The 18,347-nt window shown below is 37.5% G+C and overlaps 1 protein-coding gene across 5 annotated transcripts in view; it reads left to right on the top strand.

Annotated features, from left to right (window-relative positions):
- The window catches only part of ZZEF1 (zinc finger ZZ-type and EF-hand domain containing 1), a 75,816-nt gene that overhangs the window by 51,282 nt on the left and 6,187 nt on the right, over positions 1–18,347 (top strand). For 2 of the 5 annotated variants that reach the window (XM_067537867.1, XM_067537865.1), the window contains 14 exons: positions 422–699; positions 1,816–1,990; positions 2,578–2,710; positions 5,042–5,238; positions 5,788–5,907; positions 6,934–7,119; positions 7,467–7,567; positions 8,120–8,255; positions 9,416–9,775; positions 11,472–11,615; positions 12,763–12,931; positions 15,066–15,164; positions 16,029–16,194; positions 17,808–17,958. In XM_067537867.1, the coding sequence (XP_067393968.1) occupies positions 422–699; positions 1,816–1,990; positions 2,578–2,710; positions 5,042–5,238; positions 5,788–5,907; positions 6,934–7,119; positions 7,467–7,567; positions 8,120–8,255; positions 9,416–9,775; positions 11,472–11,615; positions 12,763–12,931; positions 15,066–15,164; positions 16,029–16,194; positions 17,808–17,958 (2,415 nt within the window). Of the gene's footprint in view, positions 1–421; positions 700–1,815; positions 1,991–2,577; positions 2,711–5,041; positions 5,239–5,787; positions 5,908–6,933; positions 7,120–7,466; positions 7,568–8,119; positions 8,256–9,415; positions 9,776–11,471; positions 11,616–12,762; positions 12,932–15,065; positions 15,165–15,299; positions 15,533–15,601; positions 16,195–17,807; positions 17,959–18,347 lie in introns of those variants that run through there. The other 3 variants (XR_010917970.1, XM_067537866.1, XM_067537868.1) reach the window with 3 other exon arrangements.

Genomic DNA, 18,347 nt, shown 5'->3' with positions numbered 1-18,347 from the left:
CTTTTCTGGGTGCACACTTGGTAAGCTTAGCTAGAAAAAATTCACAGCCTCTATCCAGTACAACTATAGGCTTATAACTCTCAAATCAAAAGCAATTTTTTCTTTTAACAATGGAAATATCTTCTCATTCGGAGCTATTTCCATGACAGACTTCACTTTCTACATGCTAAAAGTTCCTACATTTTTTTTAAATTGTGGTTTCTTTACTCCCTCATGCTGAGAACTGGTTGAATAGCTTTCCCTCAAATTTTCCTCCTTTAAGTAGATAAAAGGCTGGGAAACTTCGGCCCAAAAGGTTAAAGTCACGTTATGAGTGACTGAAAATGAGGGTTAGAGCAGAAACCTTTTTATATTGTATAACTATCACTAAAGGCTTTGCTATGATTCCTGTTTTAATGAGATGTTTCTTTCTTATTCACAGGGCTGCACACTGTCCTTGATTAACCTAGAACAGATTCTCCCACTGATGTTTCAGGTTGTAATCTCCAATGCTGGCCACTTAAATGAAACCTATCATTTAACCCTGGGTCTTCTGGGCCAGTTAATTCTGAGACTTATGCCCGCAGAGGTCGATGCTGCAGTGACAAAGGTCCTTTCAGCCAAACACAGTCTTTTTGCAGGAGGAGATGGGTCTACAGTGCCTGAAGGCTGGAAGACTACTCATCTTTTGTTCAGTCTGGGAGCAGTATGCTTAGACAGGTGCTTTTTATTGTTCACCTATAAAGATAATTCTTGATTTATATGCTCAGTATGGGGAGGGGAAGAGTTTAACGTGATTTGGGCTAATTCTGGAATTCAATCCGGAGAAGTGTATATTAGCCAGGGCTCCCATTGAAGTCAACATCTCTTAAGGTCGTGCCCCATGATGCTACCAACTGGTAGATGGGTAATTTTCAGGGGCTATTGTAGGACACTGTTGCAGAAGAGGTAGGATTTTGGGGCGTAGAGAAGAGTAAGGGCCAGTTCTCCATGAACTCTTGATGAGACCTGTCATCCTAATTCCTTCGTGTCCCTCAGTCCAAGAGAAGGCAGGTCATATTAGAAGGTCAAGCTGAGAAGAACCAGAAGTCTTGCATTCAGGGAGAGAGAGTAAAGTTGCTTTGAAGGTACAAGAGGGGATGAGATTTCCTCCTGCTGCCCCCCAATCTTCAGTACTTTGAAGTAGAACACTTTTGAAGAGCGTGAAGGTTAATAGAAAGCTTATGTCTGCAAATATTAAATTAAATTTGTTAGTCTTTAAAGTGCCACAGAACTCTCGTTGTTTTTGTTAAATACTGTTAAGCATTATTCCTCACTGTTGCTTTTCTACTGGTCTTTATAGAGAGATTCATCAATCAAGGAAATGCACAATCCTGTGTATTATGTAAAGATACTTTGGCATCCAATTATATCAAAATATAGATTTAATTTGTTGATTATTTAATAAGACAGCTCTCCCAAGCCTGTCTTTCTCATGTGCAAGGAGAAGCAAAGGAAGGAAAGAAAATTCCCAGTCCCAAACTGAAGTTTAGTGAGACCATGTGTTGCCTTGAATTTATATAAACTCTTTTTACACATTTTGATGATAAATCCCAGTTAAGACATCAGGCCAATGTGATTTATATTTCATGACTTAATGATAAGTGATGGACTTAATAGTATTCACATACTGTTGAATTCAAAGCCTCAAGTGGTGCTATGAAAAAGTATCTCATAGTCAGAGGGTGAGACAGTTGGAAATAATGTAATAGTGATTTTTTTGTTTTGAGGGAGAATAGTTGTATAAGAGTCTGTCTGCAGTCAAAGCACCTAATATAGTCTAACCTTGTTTTACAGCCGTATAGGTCTGGACTGGGCGTGTTCCATGGCAGATATTCTTCGAGCTTTGAACTCCTCTGCACAGTGGCATAGTGTGATTGCAGCTTTTACAGACCATTGTATTAAGCAGCTGCCATTCCAGCTAAAACACACCAATATCTTCACCTTATTGGTACTTGTTGGATTTCCAGAGGTAATCGGAATACTGATCAATACATAATGATTTGAGCTCTTAACATGACAAATTCTACTACTAAACACTAAAAACGACACTTTAATGCCATAAATTGACAAAAGCCACAAAACTCAAAGATACATTTAAGGCTTCATCCTTCATCTCTTGCATAGTTTGTTGTAGACTTTGTCTAATGGAAAACCATATAATTACATAGCTCTGGTTTTGCTGGGATACATTTATTTCATTGTGTGTAGCTTGTAACTATTAACTTGAAATCCAGAATAGAATAACATTTAACAAAAAAGGCCTTTTATAATAGTATAAAACAAGCAATTATTCTTAATATTGGTATCTCTGATCTGTCACCAGAATACCAATAATTTGTTAATATGCACCTGACATATTTTGTTACAAAAATCTACTGCGTATTTCTAAATACCAGCAAATATTTGGAGATGGACAAATGTTTAAATAACAGGTATGATCTCAAGTATAATCAAAATGCAACCAAGTATGTAAGATGATAATGTTTAAGGGGGAAAAAAAAAGTTAGACTGAATGGTAAATGAAGTCCTCTGTCTATCTTTATTCTGCTAATGCAGGTGCTGTGTACGGGAAGTCGTTCAGTGTACATGGATAATGCCAATGAGCCTCATAATGTAATCATCCTAAAGCACTTCAACGAGAAAAACAGGGCAGTTGTTGTAGACATCAAAACCCGGAAAAGGAAAACAGGTTCCTTGACATTCTTATATTTGAATCATGTGGTATTTCCTTATAGTATCTCCTATGATTACCCAAAGCCTGAAGTTTTAATAAGTGATTTCATACACAGCTTTCTGAGGTGGATTCCTTACAGAAGATGTATCTGATTTCTGCCCATAAAGCAGATAAAAATTTTTAGGCTTCTGCAGTGGAAGTTTTCTGTTAAACTCTGATATAACATCACCTGGTACAAGAATGCTTGCTTTTATAAATGCACAGACTATAGCACTTAATGTTGTTTTGTTAGTGCAGAGACCTCACAAAACAGTATTTGTATATGAAGTTAACCTGACAGTGTTTGTTTGATCACTCTTGCTGTTCTTTATGCGTGAGACTTTAAAAGGTTTTAATTAATTGCAAATTTAAAATTACTTGCTGTTCCTAATCTCTGCCTCCCAAAGGAGAATGCAGAATGTAACCCACTTTGTCAGATGTAAAGAATAGAAATCAGATAGGAGGTGTGTATATATATACATCCAAGGGTAAGGAACAACAATGGGGAAAGAAGGTATAAGCAAAGTCCATTCAGTTAGAGTAGTTGAGGACTATTCACAACCATTCCTTACCCGTGGATGTATATATATACATCTCCTATCTGACAAAGTGGGTTACAGCCCACGAAAGCGTATGCCTGCAGAAATTAAATTTGTTAGCCTTTAAAATGATACAAGACTCTCGTGTTTTTTACTAGCAGATTGAGTCTGGGGGTGGAAAAAAGGCCCTTTTTAAAATGCTAATTGCTAATAAAGGGACCTGTGTTAGCCATGACCCAACCAGGTTTTTCCTGTCCAACTGCAAAGAATGAGGCTATGTAGTGAGATAAGTCCAATTTTTTTTAATACTACACAATTTCCAAAGTCTCTGAAATCTACTCCAGAAGCTATGAAATAAAATAGGCAGGAAACTTTGACAGTCATGCCACATTCAGTGCAAAAATGGTTGTTCTGTACCAAATGTGCTGATCTGTACTCCAGGGAAGATGTTATCTCTGACATCTTAGATTGATGCATTCTGGGGAGTGGCAGTAGAATGGGCTTGCTAGTGTAATCCTTACATTTGATTTAAAGGGTGTGTTTTGTTTGTATTGGACATTCTGCATACTGTGGTTGGATTTTGCTTGTGATATAACAAAGTAAAGACTTTTTTTTTAATTTAATTTTAACTTGTTCAGAAAAACCACAAGGTCAAGACCAAATAGAAAGTGCATAGTAAACAAAACAGATTATGAAAGTTTACCTTTTCAATCTTGGCATATGGTGTTTAGTGGCAACACACAACTCTACCAATGCACTAAAATTTCGACGCTGATAAAACAAATGCATAGTAGAATGCCAGGAACATTGACATTATTGTCATATTTAAAAGTAGATGGAAAGCAAAGGATTATCAAGTTAAGAAGCCTCAGTTTGATAGTCAGGAAGGTTCAGACATACAAAAATGGACTCTCCCCTGTTTTCTTACTGGTTGAGTCAAAAATGTATCTGGGCTTAGCAGGAATAGTGAAAGGAAGATGCAATGATTTAATCACCAAATCAATTCTGGGTTAACCTTTTTTCCCAATTTTGTCTGTTCCATGAGATAACAAGTGTACTTCTGTGCCCACTGAGTCACTGTTTAGTGCTAAACAGAAGTTTATGCTGTTTTTAACTATACTTGCTGATATTTTCAGCACAGAGGAAGTGGTAGGAAAGCAGCTCTCACTATAACTCAGTATCCAAGCATTTTTATTTTGTAGCAAAACGGAAGAGAAAACATTTTTATCAATACACTCCAACAAAAAAGAGGAAAATGTGTAGCGGTAGCAAAACTGTGCCCTCATGCAGGAATTCATGTCACAAGCAAATAGCTTTTCCCAGTCTTAAATGTGATTCTGCTTTATTGGAATGTAATCCCCATATTAATCATTGTCTTAAATATACTAGTTTAGTTTTAACTTAATGCTTGGTGCTAGGAGAGGACTTGCCAGCATCTTTTTTTTGCTGTGACAAAAAACTGAACAGTTAGGCTGCTGATGTGCTTAGACTGCAACCTATCATGCTACTCTGTATTGTCTCCTTTGTACTCTGTTGCTGGTGTGTGTATCTAGCCACCTGTTGCCTTTTTTGTCTTATATTTTAGATTCTAAATTCTTTGAGGGCAGGGACTGTCCTTCTTTTTGTTCTGTGTTTGCACAACCTGGCACAGTGGGATCTGGTGCATGACTGGGGCTCCCAGATGCTATGATAATACAAATAATTAATGATAAGTATAATAAGCTGAGCTTAGAGAAAATTCCAACATGACTGGGTTTTTTTCTTCTAGTAAAAGACTACCAGTTGGTTCAGAAATGTGAACAAGAAAGCGCTGAATCCCAAACCCAGTTGAGACAGTATCTCCAACACTTTGCTTTTATAACCAGCCACCTTTTGCAGACCAGCATGGACAGTAGCTACGCAGAGACAGTGGAAGCCACCTGGGTCTTGTCTCTTGCTCTTAAAGGATTGTACAGAACACTTAAGGTGATTTGTATGTCTGACCAGCTACATAAAAGTTTGGTATGTGGACTGTGAGCTGTCTGGGTCAGAGACTATCATATATGAGCAGCACTTAGCATGTTGGGGACATGATCTTTGAGGGGTTCTGGGCACTATCATAACAGCCAAGGTCACTTGTCAGACCTGGCTTTCTGTGGGAAGGCCAACCGTGAAAATGCTAGATCCTAAGGATGGATTTGGGTCACAGCGAAGGAAATATGAGGGCAGGGGGTGAATTCTCAGAACTCTGAGGAAAAAATTGCAGGAAAGCATTTTTATGCATTTAAATTCATCTGGCTTTTTCACTGTGCAGAGTGAAGTTGGTTTAACTCTATAACAACGAGGGAGTAGTGGTATTGCGCATCTCATTGCTAATACTGTTAAAGATTTCAGTAGTGAGAATCTCCATAGTTTTGGTTGGGGTTTTAAAAAATGTTTTTCCTTTATTTTTCTCATAAAGAAGGTCCTGCTGGGTGGGAATTGTGTATTCAGGCAACTCTCTCAGTAACTTTTTTTTCTCTCTCTCTTTGGCAGACCCATGGTTTTGAGGAGATTCAAGCAGCCTTTTTTCAGTCAGGTTTACTTAAGCTGCTAGTGAAGAAGTGCAGCAAAGGGACTGGTTTCAGTAAGACATGGCTTCTCAGAGACTTGGAGGTAAGAGAATAAGTAACATTTTTTTAAAAGATCAGTCTAGCCATTGGCATAAAAGCTCAAGGCATTGCATTTTCACTGCATGTTAAAGTCCTTTGAAGCATTATTATTTATATAGTAAATATTTATCCTTTTGTTCCCAACACGTGATGAAAATATGTTTTGAGTAATGCTAGTGTTGAATTGATTCCATCTGGGCTTTTTGAAGGGGTTTAATGAGGGTAGTAACCCAAGTCATCTTGATTTTTTTTTTTTTTTTTTTTTTTTTTTTTTTCAATTCGTTTTAGCCTTTTTGAAAATCCCAGTTTTTAACTTTAAAAATCATATCAGTAGATCTCCAAGAGATCTATTAGATACTGATGCTGTACACAGCACTTAAGCAGATACACGTGAATCATTACAATAGTGTAACTGGTGGGAGATCACCATACACTTGGACACATTGTTCTTTTGAACATCTGTTAATTGCAGGGAGAATTGCCAGTGTGCTATGTTATGATAATAGATAAGGGCTGCTCTATGAAGTTTTTCTCTGTGTCTGTTCTAGCCTTGATGCTACAGTTGATATAAATTGGCAAGACCAAGGTGCTGTATTATCCTGCTGCTCTTCCTATTAATGAGTAGTTAATGTTACTGTGTATATTGGAGCCAAATATCTAATTTATTTATTTTTTCAGGAAAGGAACTGTGGCTAAATATACCATTTTGCCTATCAATAAGTGCAGTTAACCATATTGTCTTCCTATCTTAGAATGCTTGAATATTAATGTACTCAAACTTGTTGAAGAATTATTTGTTCTCATATTTTTAAAAAATTTTATGGTTAATTATTTAAGATGTCTTCATAGAAGCCTGTAAAGTATAAAGCATTTATGGAATGGGAAATGCTGTTTAAGTGCTGTTCATCTTTAGAAAAGCATGTGTTAATAAACTTGGTCCAAGTGTTTATAATAACCTTACAAGTGCCAGTTGCACATACACTAATAATATCTACAGGTGTTATACCATATGTTGCCTTTTTCTATGCAGATTTTGTCAATAATGCTGTACTCCTCAAAGAAGGAGATTAGCTCCCTGGCTGAACGTGAGGATACAGAACTAGAGGAAAGGGACCGAGATCAGGATGTGGACCAGTCCATCAGTCCCATTGATCTGGATCAGAACAAACTTGATCCTCTAGAGGGCTTGGATGAAGCAACCAAAATATGTTTCTTGGTACTTATTAGACTAACTGTTTTCCCCCTTTTTGAAGCTATTGTGCCTCATTTGGATTACACAAAATAATTTCCATATGTTGGTTTTTAATGCACATTTTACCTTTTTAATTTTAGTTGATATTAAACTGATTGTATTATTGTCTAGATTAAGTATAATTTTACATTAGGACTGCAATAATTAATATTGCTAATGTTTTTAGTAAATTACTAGTTATCCATATTGCTGTAGAGATTATGAAATTCATCAGTCCTTTATTCATGTGCTGAACAGGAAAATCTGTGTGTAGAATAATCCCAGTTGAAATTCACTTTTCCTTGCCTAACCTTACCTCAGTTTTATTTCAGATGACTCATGATGCACTCAATGCACCTTTGCATATTCTTCGTGCCATGTATGAGCTACAGATGAAAAGAACAGATTCCTTCTTCCTTGAAGTTCAAAAGAGGTAAGTGAACTCTTGAGTCCAGCAGGAATGAATGTGGAAGGTAACTTTTATTCAGTTAACGGGCAAGCTAAACAGAAACTGCTGTAAGGAAAAGGATCTGGAACTGCACTGTGGTGCTTCTTAAAATGTAATTAGAAAATTGACTCTGTTAAACTTGGAACTGTAGATGTGAGGACAGACGAAGCATTTTTGTAGTATGTTGTATGTTCCTTTTGGATAACTTTTATTCACATGCACAGTATATCTCTGTAGAAGAAACTACTTTTATGGATGGAAAGTAAGAGAGAGACCAATATTTCTCAAATGTCATCCTAACTGAGGAAGAGTGATGAGCATAGACTTACTGGCACTCAGAGCAAGCAGCTTCTGGTACCATCTGCTTCTTGCAAAATCAAGTTGAGAGACATGAAGAACATATTTTTCAGTTAGTAATATCAAATCAGAATGTTAGTTGATCTGACCAGACAAAAGACAGTACTTGGATAAGAACACTTTAAATGCAAATATATATTTTTTTAAAGTTCATTGACTGCAAAATTTGTCACTTTTAAGGTTTGATGGGGATGTAATTACAACAGACGAGAGGATCCGAACACTGGCCCAGAAATGGCAACCCAGTAAGCGTTTGAGATTGGAAGAGCAGAGTTCGAAAGCAGTGGATACAGACATGATCATCTTACCATGTTTGGTGTGTACTCATTCAAAAAAAAAAAAAATTTGAAAATTTGTTGTCACAAGTCTCAGTGATTCAAATACTTTAGCAGGTCCAAATTTAAGATGATTTGCACAGCTTCTGAGATTAATCTGTTTTATTATATTAAAAAGAATAAGCAAGATATCAGCAAGAACTTAGCTTTCTTCTCTGCAACTTCTCTCTTGAAGATCTAAAAGGAACTAGATTTTAGATCAGGAGAAGAAATTATAGCTGTACTGGAATGGTCTGAGTTCACTATTTCATACAAGAGAGATTTTACCTAATATACAACCATAAACATATACACTGGCCACCTCACTGTGGTATGTTAACATAAATAGCTTCAATAATACCATGTAATGGTGAATCTGTTTTGCCAACATATCTTTAGACATATCTTTAGAAAGACATCTAGTCTTGATTTAAAGACTCCATGTGATGGAGGATTAACCACATATAATAGTAATCTGTACCAGTGCTAAACTTACCTTCAGTGTTTTAAAAAAAAAATCTTGTAATCTTTGCATACTTGATACTTGAGTACATTTATGGTTTAAAATTACACTGAAAAATGAACGCATTTTTAGCTAAACAGGAATGAAGATAGTAGATCAGTGTTTGGTACTGGGCATTTGAGTTCCTTAATAGACTAGAATGGATTGGATTGTGGAACGCAGTGGTACTTAACAGACACTCCAGCTAGATCTTCATCAAATGGTGAGAAAGGAAATAAAGCTGCTAACTTCTTAGTCCCTCTTCAATGGCTGTGATTACTGTGATAATCAATAGTTAAAATCTATCAAACAGGAGAACCACAAAAAAAAGTGTTGAGCATTATCACTATTACTTAATCTGTACAGTTCAGTTTAAATTTACTCTCTCAGGGTTAGAATCAGTTGGTTCTTGCCTGCATTTAATATCTGTGGTATATAGTTTGTAACTATATCCATTGGCACCAGGGGGCAAATTTAAGGTAAATTGTCCACAAGCAGGCTCAGTTGTGTTCTCTCTCTGAAAGATTGAAGCTTGTAATTTTTGCTGAGTCTCATTATCAATTTATAAACAATTAATTAAATTTCTGGTCATAGATTTCTAGACACGAGGAAGTAAATTGCTCCGAGACTCTTTTTCAAGGCTGTGCTCGTCTCTTGCAGTCAAAACCTGTACTCTGTGATAAAGCCACTGAAGAATCCAATCCCATCACCCAGAAACTGATAACCAATACAGAGAGTGATCTCCAGCTTAGCTATGCCAAACAGCGTCGCACCAAGAGTTCCATACTCTTGCACAAGGAGCTGGATTCCAGGAGCAAAAAAGCTGTGCGGGATTATCTGTATCGGGTGAACGAGGCTACTGCTGTTCTTTATGCCAGGCATGTACTCGCCTCGTTGTTGGCTGAATGGCCTGATGACGTGGCAGTAAATGAAGAAATCCTGGAGCTCAGCAGCCCAGCACACATGACGTACATTTTGGACATGCTTATGCAGCTAGAGGAGAAGCAGCTGTGGGAGAAGGTAAGTAGGCTGCATTTGTATGTCTGAATCAATCTTGTGTGTACATAAACTTCCAGCTGATGAGCAAACTCCCAGAGGTCCTTGCGACTTTAAAAAAGAAAAAGAAAAATACAAAAAATTTAAAAACTCTGAGCTTCAAATCATGTATTTCTTCTAAAATAAAAACTCAGCCTTCAGCCAAAAATAATGGGGTTTGACAATATTTTTATAAATTGACTTTGAGATCAACAGAAAACTGAAAAACATACTTCTTTGAGGCAGCTGTTTAAAATAAATGAACAATTAAGATGGGGAAAATTCTGTTCTGCATAGTAGTCAGTGGGATAAGGAGCCCACGTTTCAGTATGTATCTGCTTTAAAAAAAATTTTTTTTTTCAGGCCAACAGGGTCTGATAGTTGTAACTGAAGACAAGTAATAACTACCTAGATAGCCATACAGCACCTAATATAGTGGATCTCCAGATTAGGGCTTTTGGACACTATTGGCATATAACTAATAAAGTATATGTGCGTGTCCAGGAAATAGATACTTCTCTGATCTCTTCCCTTGCATTATACAGGTGGCTGTCCCACCATCTTATCTCATCCCTCACTTCTGTTGTACACATGCCTACGTCTTAGGTTAAGAACTTCTTGTTAATCAAAAAGAAAATTGAACTGTCCTGACTACCTCATTAACTTGTGTACAGGAGTTTGAGTCCATTTTGTCTTCACATACTCTTAATTTTTGCCTTCCTTAATTAAGTCAGAATCCTCCATTGCCATAGAAACGTGCAGACTTCCCAGATACTGAAGGAAAGAAAAAGTAGCTTTAAAAAAAAAAAAGAAAGAAAAACACCAAAATTTAAAGTAAACATATAAGAACACTGCTGAAGGAATTCTCCATAGATTTTTCTAAAACCAAAGATTGTCTATCATTAAACATCCTGGCTATATCGATACAGTTCTAAATTTCAACCTCGAGTATCCTAATATTAAAAATACAAATAAATACCATTTAATCAAGAGTCCTCATTTCAGACTCTGCATCTGCTATCGCCACTTTGTTTATGGATAAGACCTATATTAATTGTGACATTCATTACAGTAGAAGCCTAATTTTTAAACAAAACACTAATACTTTTATAACTGGTAATATATTTGATAAGACTCATTTTTGTAGGCAGATTTGTGCAATTTGAAGCCTGAAGTATTTGACATTGTTTCTTAGAATTGAAACTCCCTGCAGATATAGAAAGTAAAGTGTCTATCTGGTATGTTAGCAAAATTCTCTGGGTTAAAATTACATTCCTTGTTTGGTTTAGTCTTTTATGTACCTATCTCAATTTATTGTGTCATTGTGGGATTAGTCTTTATGCCAATATTTATTCGGAGAGCTAAGAGAGGATAAACAATTTCTAGCTTTTCAAAAGTTCTCAATATATGAAAATCTCACTAAAGTAGCACAAAGGTTATGAAACTCAGTCAAAGGGCTAAATTAAACTGTCCACATTTACAGGAGACAATAAACTACCTAATGAGTCGAGTTGGAAATTTCATTTGTGAGTTTCTCTTTTGCTTCCTATGTGTAGCTTGGTTTCTCTCTTCTATGGAGCGTGTTGCTAAAACACCTTTTTTAGGTTAAACCTTGTCAAGTCAGTCTACATATGCTGTTTTGGTAGCAAATTGATCTTGCGGATGTGTTGTATTTCCTCAGATCTTGCAGAAAGTGCTGCATGGATGCAATGAGAGCATGTTGGGAACAATGGCACTGACTGCCTGTCAGTTTATGGAGGAACCTGGAATGGCAATCCAAGTGCGGGAATCCAAACATCCTTATAACAACAATACTAACTTTGAGGTAATTTACATATGTTGTTACAGTATGATGGGTATGCATGGGTTTTGCATGAATTGAAGATATTGGATGGGATTCTCAAAAGCACCTATATGGATTAGGGAGCACAAGTTCCTTTTCCTTTCACTGGGTTCAGGCAATGGGACTTGTGTTCCTAACCTGTTGAGGCATTCCTGTAAAATCCTACTTGAGGCCTTTCAGTTAATGGGGCATTCCCGCTAATTGAGGCTTCACCCTGTACAAGAATATTAAGTAAGGCTCTCATTCAATGAGGTATTCAAGTGTGTGCCCTCATTTAAGCATGCGAGTAGTCCTATTAACTTCACTGGGACTATTCATGTGTTTAAAGCTAAACGTGCTGAAGTACTTGGCTGAACTTTATGGCTTTAATAGGCAACAAATTGTACTCTTTCATTCCAGGGCCTCTTTCAATAGGCATCTCGTATTCTTGAGGCATCAGTGGAAAATTCAGTGGGAATATTAAACTTCTTCCTGTGTTTTTAGTTTTGGACTACCTTCCCTCTACACAAACTCCTAGTGATTCTCTTTTCCTGCTATTAGTTGGCAGCACCATTCTAGTTAGAGGGTAGAAGGCAGCCATCTCCTTTAGGAGAGCACTCAATAGCACCATGAATGACATTTTCTGCTCAGTGTCACACATGAGCAAAGAGATGAAGCAAAGAAAGAGTTCATAAAAAGGGAGTGCGTGGATAGAATAAAGAGGAATATCACATGGGCCCAGAAATTCTCATGGCAACCCTGATTTTTCATCTAGGTTTTTCATCTAGTAGGAGCTCTTGGGTGGGGTTTTTTAGTGCATGTAAAACTACCCTTCAGGCTCTGTCCTAGAGGTCAGTATCTTGGAAACTGGCCTTTTGGATTAGTGCATCAGTATTCAGGCATACAATATAACTGTGCTTTATTTTAACATGAGCACAAGTAGAAATTAGATTTTGCAGACTCTTATATGTAGTTGGCACTGGTCAACAGCACTCTGCACTCCTTGCATTAGCCCACGACCCAACTAATGAAGACTGTTAAAGAGAGAGATTGTGATCTTTGTTGTACCTTACTCATTTGAAGGCTGTTTTATGAATATTTGCATAGAGATGCAGTACAATGATGAGTGTGATCGGTTTCCCTTCCTCAGGATAAAGTTCACATCCCTGGTGCTATCTATCTCTCAATCAAATTTGACTCTCAGTGTAATACAGAAGAAGGTTGTGATGAATTAATCATGTCCAGCAGCAGTGATTTTCAACAGGATCGGCACAGTTTCAGTGGATCTCTGCAGAAGTGGACCGACTTTGAGCTTCCAGGTAAATGAATAGTGCAGATGTACAATGTGTGTGAGTACAAAGAAGTGTAGAGAACTACTGATACCTTGGTGTCTCAACACCACAGGCTATCTTAATGTCAGTTATATCCCCGATATTCATGGCATACAGGAAAAACTTCTGCTCCTATCTCATCCCTTCTTGGCCCAAATACATTTTGTGTCCTCCATTCTCTCCATAGAACTAGCCTCAAAGAAACAAGATGAAATTCATTAAAGACAAGTGCAAAATACTACACTTAGGAAGGAAAAATACAACATGGGCAATAACTGGGTAGGCTTAGTACTGCTGAAAAGGATTTGGTGGTTATAGTGGATCACAAATTCAGTACAAGCCAGCAATGTGATGCAGTTGCAAAAAAGGCTAGTATCGTTCTGGGATGTATTAACAGAAGTGTCATGTAAAACTCAGGAAGTAATTGTTCCATTCTGCATGACGCTGGTGAGGTCTCAGCTGGAGTAGTGTGTCCAAATGTAAGCTTCCATCCTTTAAGAAAGATTGGACAAATTGGAGAGTGTCCAGGGGTGAACAACAAAAATAATAAAAGTGTTTAAACCTTTGCTCATAGGTCAGTTTAAAACAACAACAACTGGGCATGTTTAGAGTTGAGGGAAAAAAAGACAGACTGGACCTGATTACAGTCTTAAAATATGTTAAGGGCTGTTATAAAAAGGACAGTGATCAATTGTTCTGTGTCTGCTGAAAGTAGGACAAGAGGTAATCGGCTTAATCCTGCAGCAAAAGAGATTTAGGTTACATATTAGGGAAAACTTTCTAACTAGAAGGATATTTAAACACTAGAATAGGTTACCGAAGGAGGTTGTGGAATACTCATTATAGGCGGTTTCTGAGAACAAGTTAGACCAACACCTGGCAGGGATTGTCTAGGTATACTTGCGCCTGCCTCAGTATACGGGGCTGAACTAGATGACCTGTCAGGGTCTGCTCTATGGTTCTGTGATTGGACTCATTTTGCAAGTCCTGCACTAACTTGACTATTGACTCATTGAGTGTCCCAGCCTAGATTTCTGCTGTAGCGGTGCAAGGGCTTTCTGACTTGGAGGGTTGGCGCGCCAGTGGCAGCTATAAGTGACAAAGTGGATAGAGGTATTTTGTATCCGGGGTTACAGCTCGATGCCAAGCTTGCCTGTTTATGAAGCCATAGCTTGGCTATAAGAACGGCAAGGACCTCTTGGATTGCTCCACAGTCTGATCGTAAAACTGTTACATTTTTTGAAAACTCTTCGTGAATTGAAGGGTTTATCTCTTACCAACTGAGAGTGGCTAAGTGCAACAGTTTAATTCCTATAGTGGAAGTCTGCAACGCTGCACTGACAAGTCATTTCAGAGCATCATCCCAGGAGTTACGTGAATAACTAAGTGTCACGTGCCAGCTTGTGGACATGGCATGGAAGCAAGGACTACTGACGTTGAAATGAACAGCCAGAGACATGTTACTTTATGCATTGCTTTCTGTAGGATGTGTCAGACTAGTTACCTGAATACTGGGTACAACAGGATTCTTCATGATCCTAGGTTCTCTCTCATACCAGTGTTTTTTATCTCTCAGTGCGCGCACACAAAAAAAAGAAAAGAAAGGAAAGGAGCCTCTTGAAAAACATCCTTTGTACAGAAAAGAGGTTTCAGAAGCTTAAGGGGACTCCTGTGTGGTAATTAAAAGTAGTGATTCCCATATTAGTAACTTACTACTTTTTCTTGTTAATGTACTGTAAATTCTGCTGCACATAGAAGGGTTTTGGTTATCTCATAAATGATTAATCAATTCTCAATACAGTCAGAAAAGAGGCTTACTAATGTACACTACAGTTTCCTTTATAACCCCCCACTTACCTGAAGCAACTATCTGACAAAAAATATAGAAAGCATTAATCTGTGTATTTGTATGCACTTGTGGCAGCTATTCTGCATTTGGATCAGTCTCCAATTTGTTTTATGTTCTGTTCACTTTGGGATTACCAAAAGAGTAAAAGGAGATTTCATCTAGAAGCAAATTATTTTAATAAACTTTTCACCTGTATTATATTCTTTGTTTTGTAGTACCTTCTTGAGGTTTTTTCCCTAATGTGGATGATTTTTTTCCTCCCCTGTTGCACAGGAGATACATTGTATTATCGGTTCACCTCTGACATGAGTAATACTGAATGGGGTTATAAGTTTACAGTGACAGCAGGTCACCTTGGAAGGTTCCAGACGGGTAAGCTCTGTTCAGAGTATGACTAAATGGATTTATTGCAGTTACTCTGATCCATGCTTTCATAAATCTTTGTATAAATATTCCTTGGCATATACTTTTGTTTAGGTTGCTTAGCATGTGCTTTTTCCCCTTAAGTGTTCTCGAAAGACAACGTAGTGTTGTGACTTTACTCATTGTGTGACTTGGGTTTTGATGAGTGACTTCTGTTCGCACTGGCTCAACACTGACAGCAGTATCTAAACACAGAAGCTTGAAAACTCAGAGAGAACAGTCACAAAAAAAGTCTCCAGGATACTTGCCATAATTTTATGCCCTGGGTTAAACAAGCCACTTCAGAGTTGTCATAGTAATGATAATCGTAAATGGAGGTAATTTAATTTCTGTTTAAAGAATAATTGTGTGTGTTATGATGGACTGTTTCTGGTTTTTATTTGCAGATACAGTGTGAAAGGCTTTGCTGGTTTATTTAACAGATTAATGATCTTTTTAATAGCTTTTGAAATATACATCTGGATTGTGAATGCTTTGCAGTTAGTTTAGGCCTACTGTATCTCGGTTATTAACGAGGACTCAAATTCTGTTGTCATTCGCTGGGCAAAGCTCATTGCAAATATTAGGGTTGAGATTTTCAAAGATATGTAAGGAATTTAGTAACATAACTCCCATTAATTTTTGCCCAAGAAAGGTCTAAGGATAGCAGGAGCTTGCCTTAGATGCTTATTCTTTCTCCAGCTCAAGTTTTGGTTTTTATATCTTTTGTTTGTTTGTTTGTCATAACAATTCTAAATATTTGGGGAGAAGACAATTTTGCAGGTGAGTAGAATGTCTCCCTACAGAAATAACAGAGATTGTATTCAATTCCAGGGTTTGAGATTCTGAAACAAATGCTGTCGGAGGAAAGGGTGATTCCACATCTCCCACTAGCCAAAATCTGGGAATGGCAGGTAGGAGTAGCATGCCGCCAGACTGGGCACCAGCGTTTAAAGGCCATCCACTTACTCCTGAAGATAGTGCAGTGCAGCAACCAGAGGTAAACACATTACTATACATTGTATGCTAAACATGCCTTTGGGGAGAAGATTTGCTCAATTCAAGTCACGAGAGAGCCAGAGAATCATAATATAAAGTAGGCACTATAGTTTATTTTGCTGATGGGTATTAGCACTGGCTTGCTAGCCAAAAACTGTAGAAGTAGTGATGTTCTGAAAACCATTTTTTTTTCTTTTTCTAGATGGCTTTTTAAAAGATTCTGTGGAACAAATCCTTTAGTCAGAAAAAGTTAGATTCCCAATTAATTGTTTTTAGATGTTGGTTCTATTAAAATGAGTTTAAGAATCCAGGGATGAGTCTTCTTTTAGTTAAGAAGAGGCGATCAAGAGCAAAGTGGTGAAAAAACATTGCCAGATTCAGTATTGCAATGAGGGAGGTAATTTCCTCTGTTTGTGCCAGTGCAGGGTGTATAAGTGAAGCTATAGCTTCAGGTGAGTTAATACTTGAATCTGCGTGGCAGAGGCGGTTGCACTGGGCAGAAGTAGAGAGTTGGTCAAGATATGGACCCTCGTTTCAGTTACAACGTTCAATTAAGAATAAGTAAAATCCTGAAGGCGCCAACAACTTGCTGCTTTTTCTAGCTCGAGGGGTCCAGAAGTGTTATGTTGGTGTGTGGATATATAAAGATATTTTTGCAACAGTTTCAGACAATGACATATAAAATGTGTATGAATCATTGTGAATTTTAGATACTTCAGCCCACTTTCAAGTCTGAACATTTGCAACTTTGCTAAAAGGTACATAACCCATTGTTCGCAAACAGTTATTTATTGCTGGATGCGTATCTAATTTCTTTTTTCATTTTTGTGCTAAAAAAACCTGTCTTTGTCTATGGGCAACAAATTTAACTTACGGTAAAATCTTTATTATGGAAAAAAATACCCTAAGTTAATACTTCAAATTTTCTTCTATAGTACCGTGATCAAGGTCTCTGAAATTGAGTTCTCTTTTGATGCTGCCTATTTTATGTATTTATCTGTTATAGAGAGACTATACAATACAGTGACTTGAGTGGGAATGTGAGGAAGGTTAGGGTTGGAAACCCTGTTACTTGTAAAGGGATGCTAATTACCTGTACCTGCATAAAAAATGAGAATATCCTTTCTACCTTAGAGTTTAGATTTGCAAAGTTCTAACCAGTGAAGTCAAGGCATTTAATGAAATGTTATTTTATGTCCGTTATTTTAATGACAGCAATTCATCCTTACTCATCAAAGGGCTTTAGACTTGCTTAAGTCCATGAAAGTATCTAAAGTTAAGCACAGTCCTAAGTGCATTATTGCACAGGAAAGAAATTAGGCATGTGCTTAAATGCTTCGCTGACCTTGGACCAAAAAACGTTTGGGATCTTGAAAACCTTTTGGATGAAGTTTTAATTTGCTACTACATTTCTGTAACCAAGTATTTCAAAACCCAGTTCTACCTTTGTAATCAGCTTCTTGTCACATGCTTCATAGCACTACCTGTCAGGAAATTATCATTAGGTTTTGGCTGCCTTGAAAAAAGTGTTTTTTCTATGTCAAAAATGGGGTCAATTAATATGAGTTACCATGCATTCTGCTTAAATTACTGGTGTTGGTTTTTCTTTTTTAGGGACTGTGATCTCTCCTTGTTAAAGCCACTCTGGCAGCTTTTCACCAACATGGAAAATAACCTGTGCCATGACATGATCAAGCCTGGTATTCTTCTTCCTCTTCATCGTGCACTCACGGAACTCTTCTTCATTACAGAAAGCGGAGTGAATGTAAGCAATGCATTTTACCCATGTGCTTCCCTCTTTCCAGCACTGGGAACAGCATATAGAATGCACTGGTAGACAGTTTTTCTTGCTCATCAGCACAAATAGGGTCAAGAGTTCATAGGTACCAGACAATTTGTGATCATTTTCCCTTGTGGAGCTCCATGTCAAGTTCTAATACAGGGACATATGCTACCTCTTTATCAGTCATATAGCCTTATATAGTGGGCACTATTCTTCCTAATACCCATAGAGTATGCCTTCTGTAGTATATGTCTATACTGACTGCAGCAAAGTCGCTGCCACCAGATCCATCTTTCTGGATCGATTGAGCGGTCAGTGCACACCCGCTCAATCGATCAGGAAGTCTACTGAGTAAAACCACCGCCTCGAGT

The sequence above is a fragment of the Emydura macquarii genome, unplaced genomic scaffold (genome assembly GCF_026122565.2).
Source record: "Emydura macquarii macquarii isolate MOO-44397 ecotype Brisbane River unplaced genomic scaffold, CSIRO-AGI_Emac_v2 contig_450, whole genome shotgun sequence".
Classification (NCBI taxonomy): domain Eukaryota; kingdom Metazoa; phylum Chordata; order Testudines; family Chelidae; genus Emydura; species Emydura macquarii.
The sequence above is the reverse complement of the archived record's forward strand: the minus strand, read 5'-3'. Positions and strand labels throughout refer to the sequence as shown.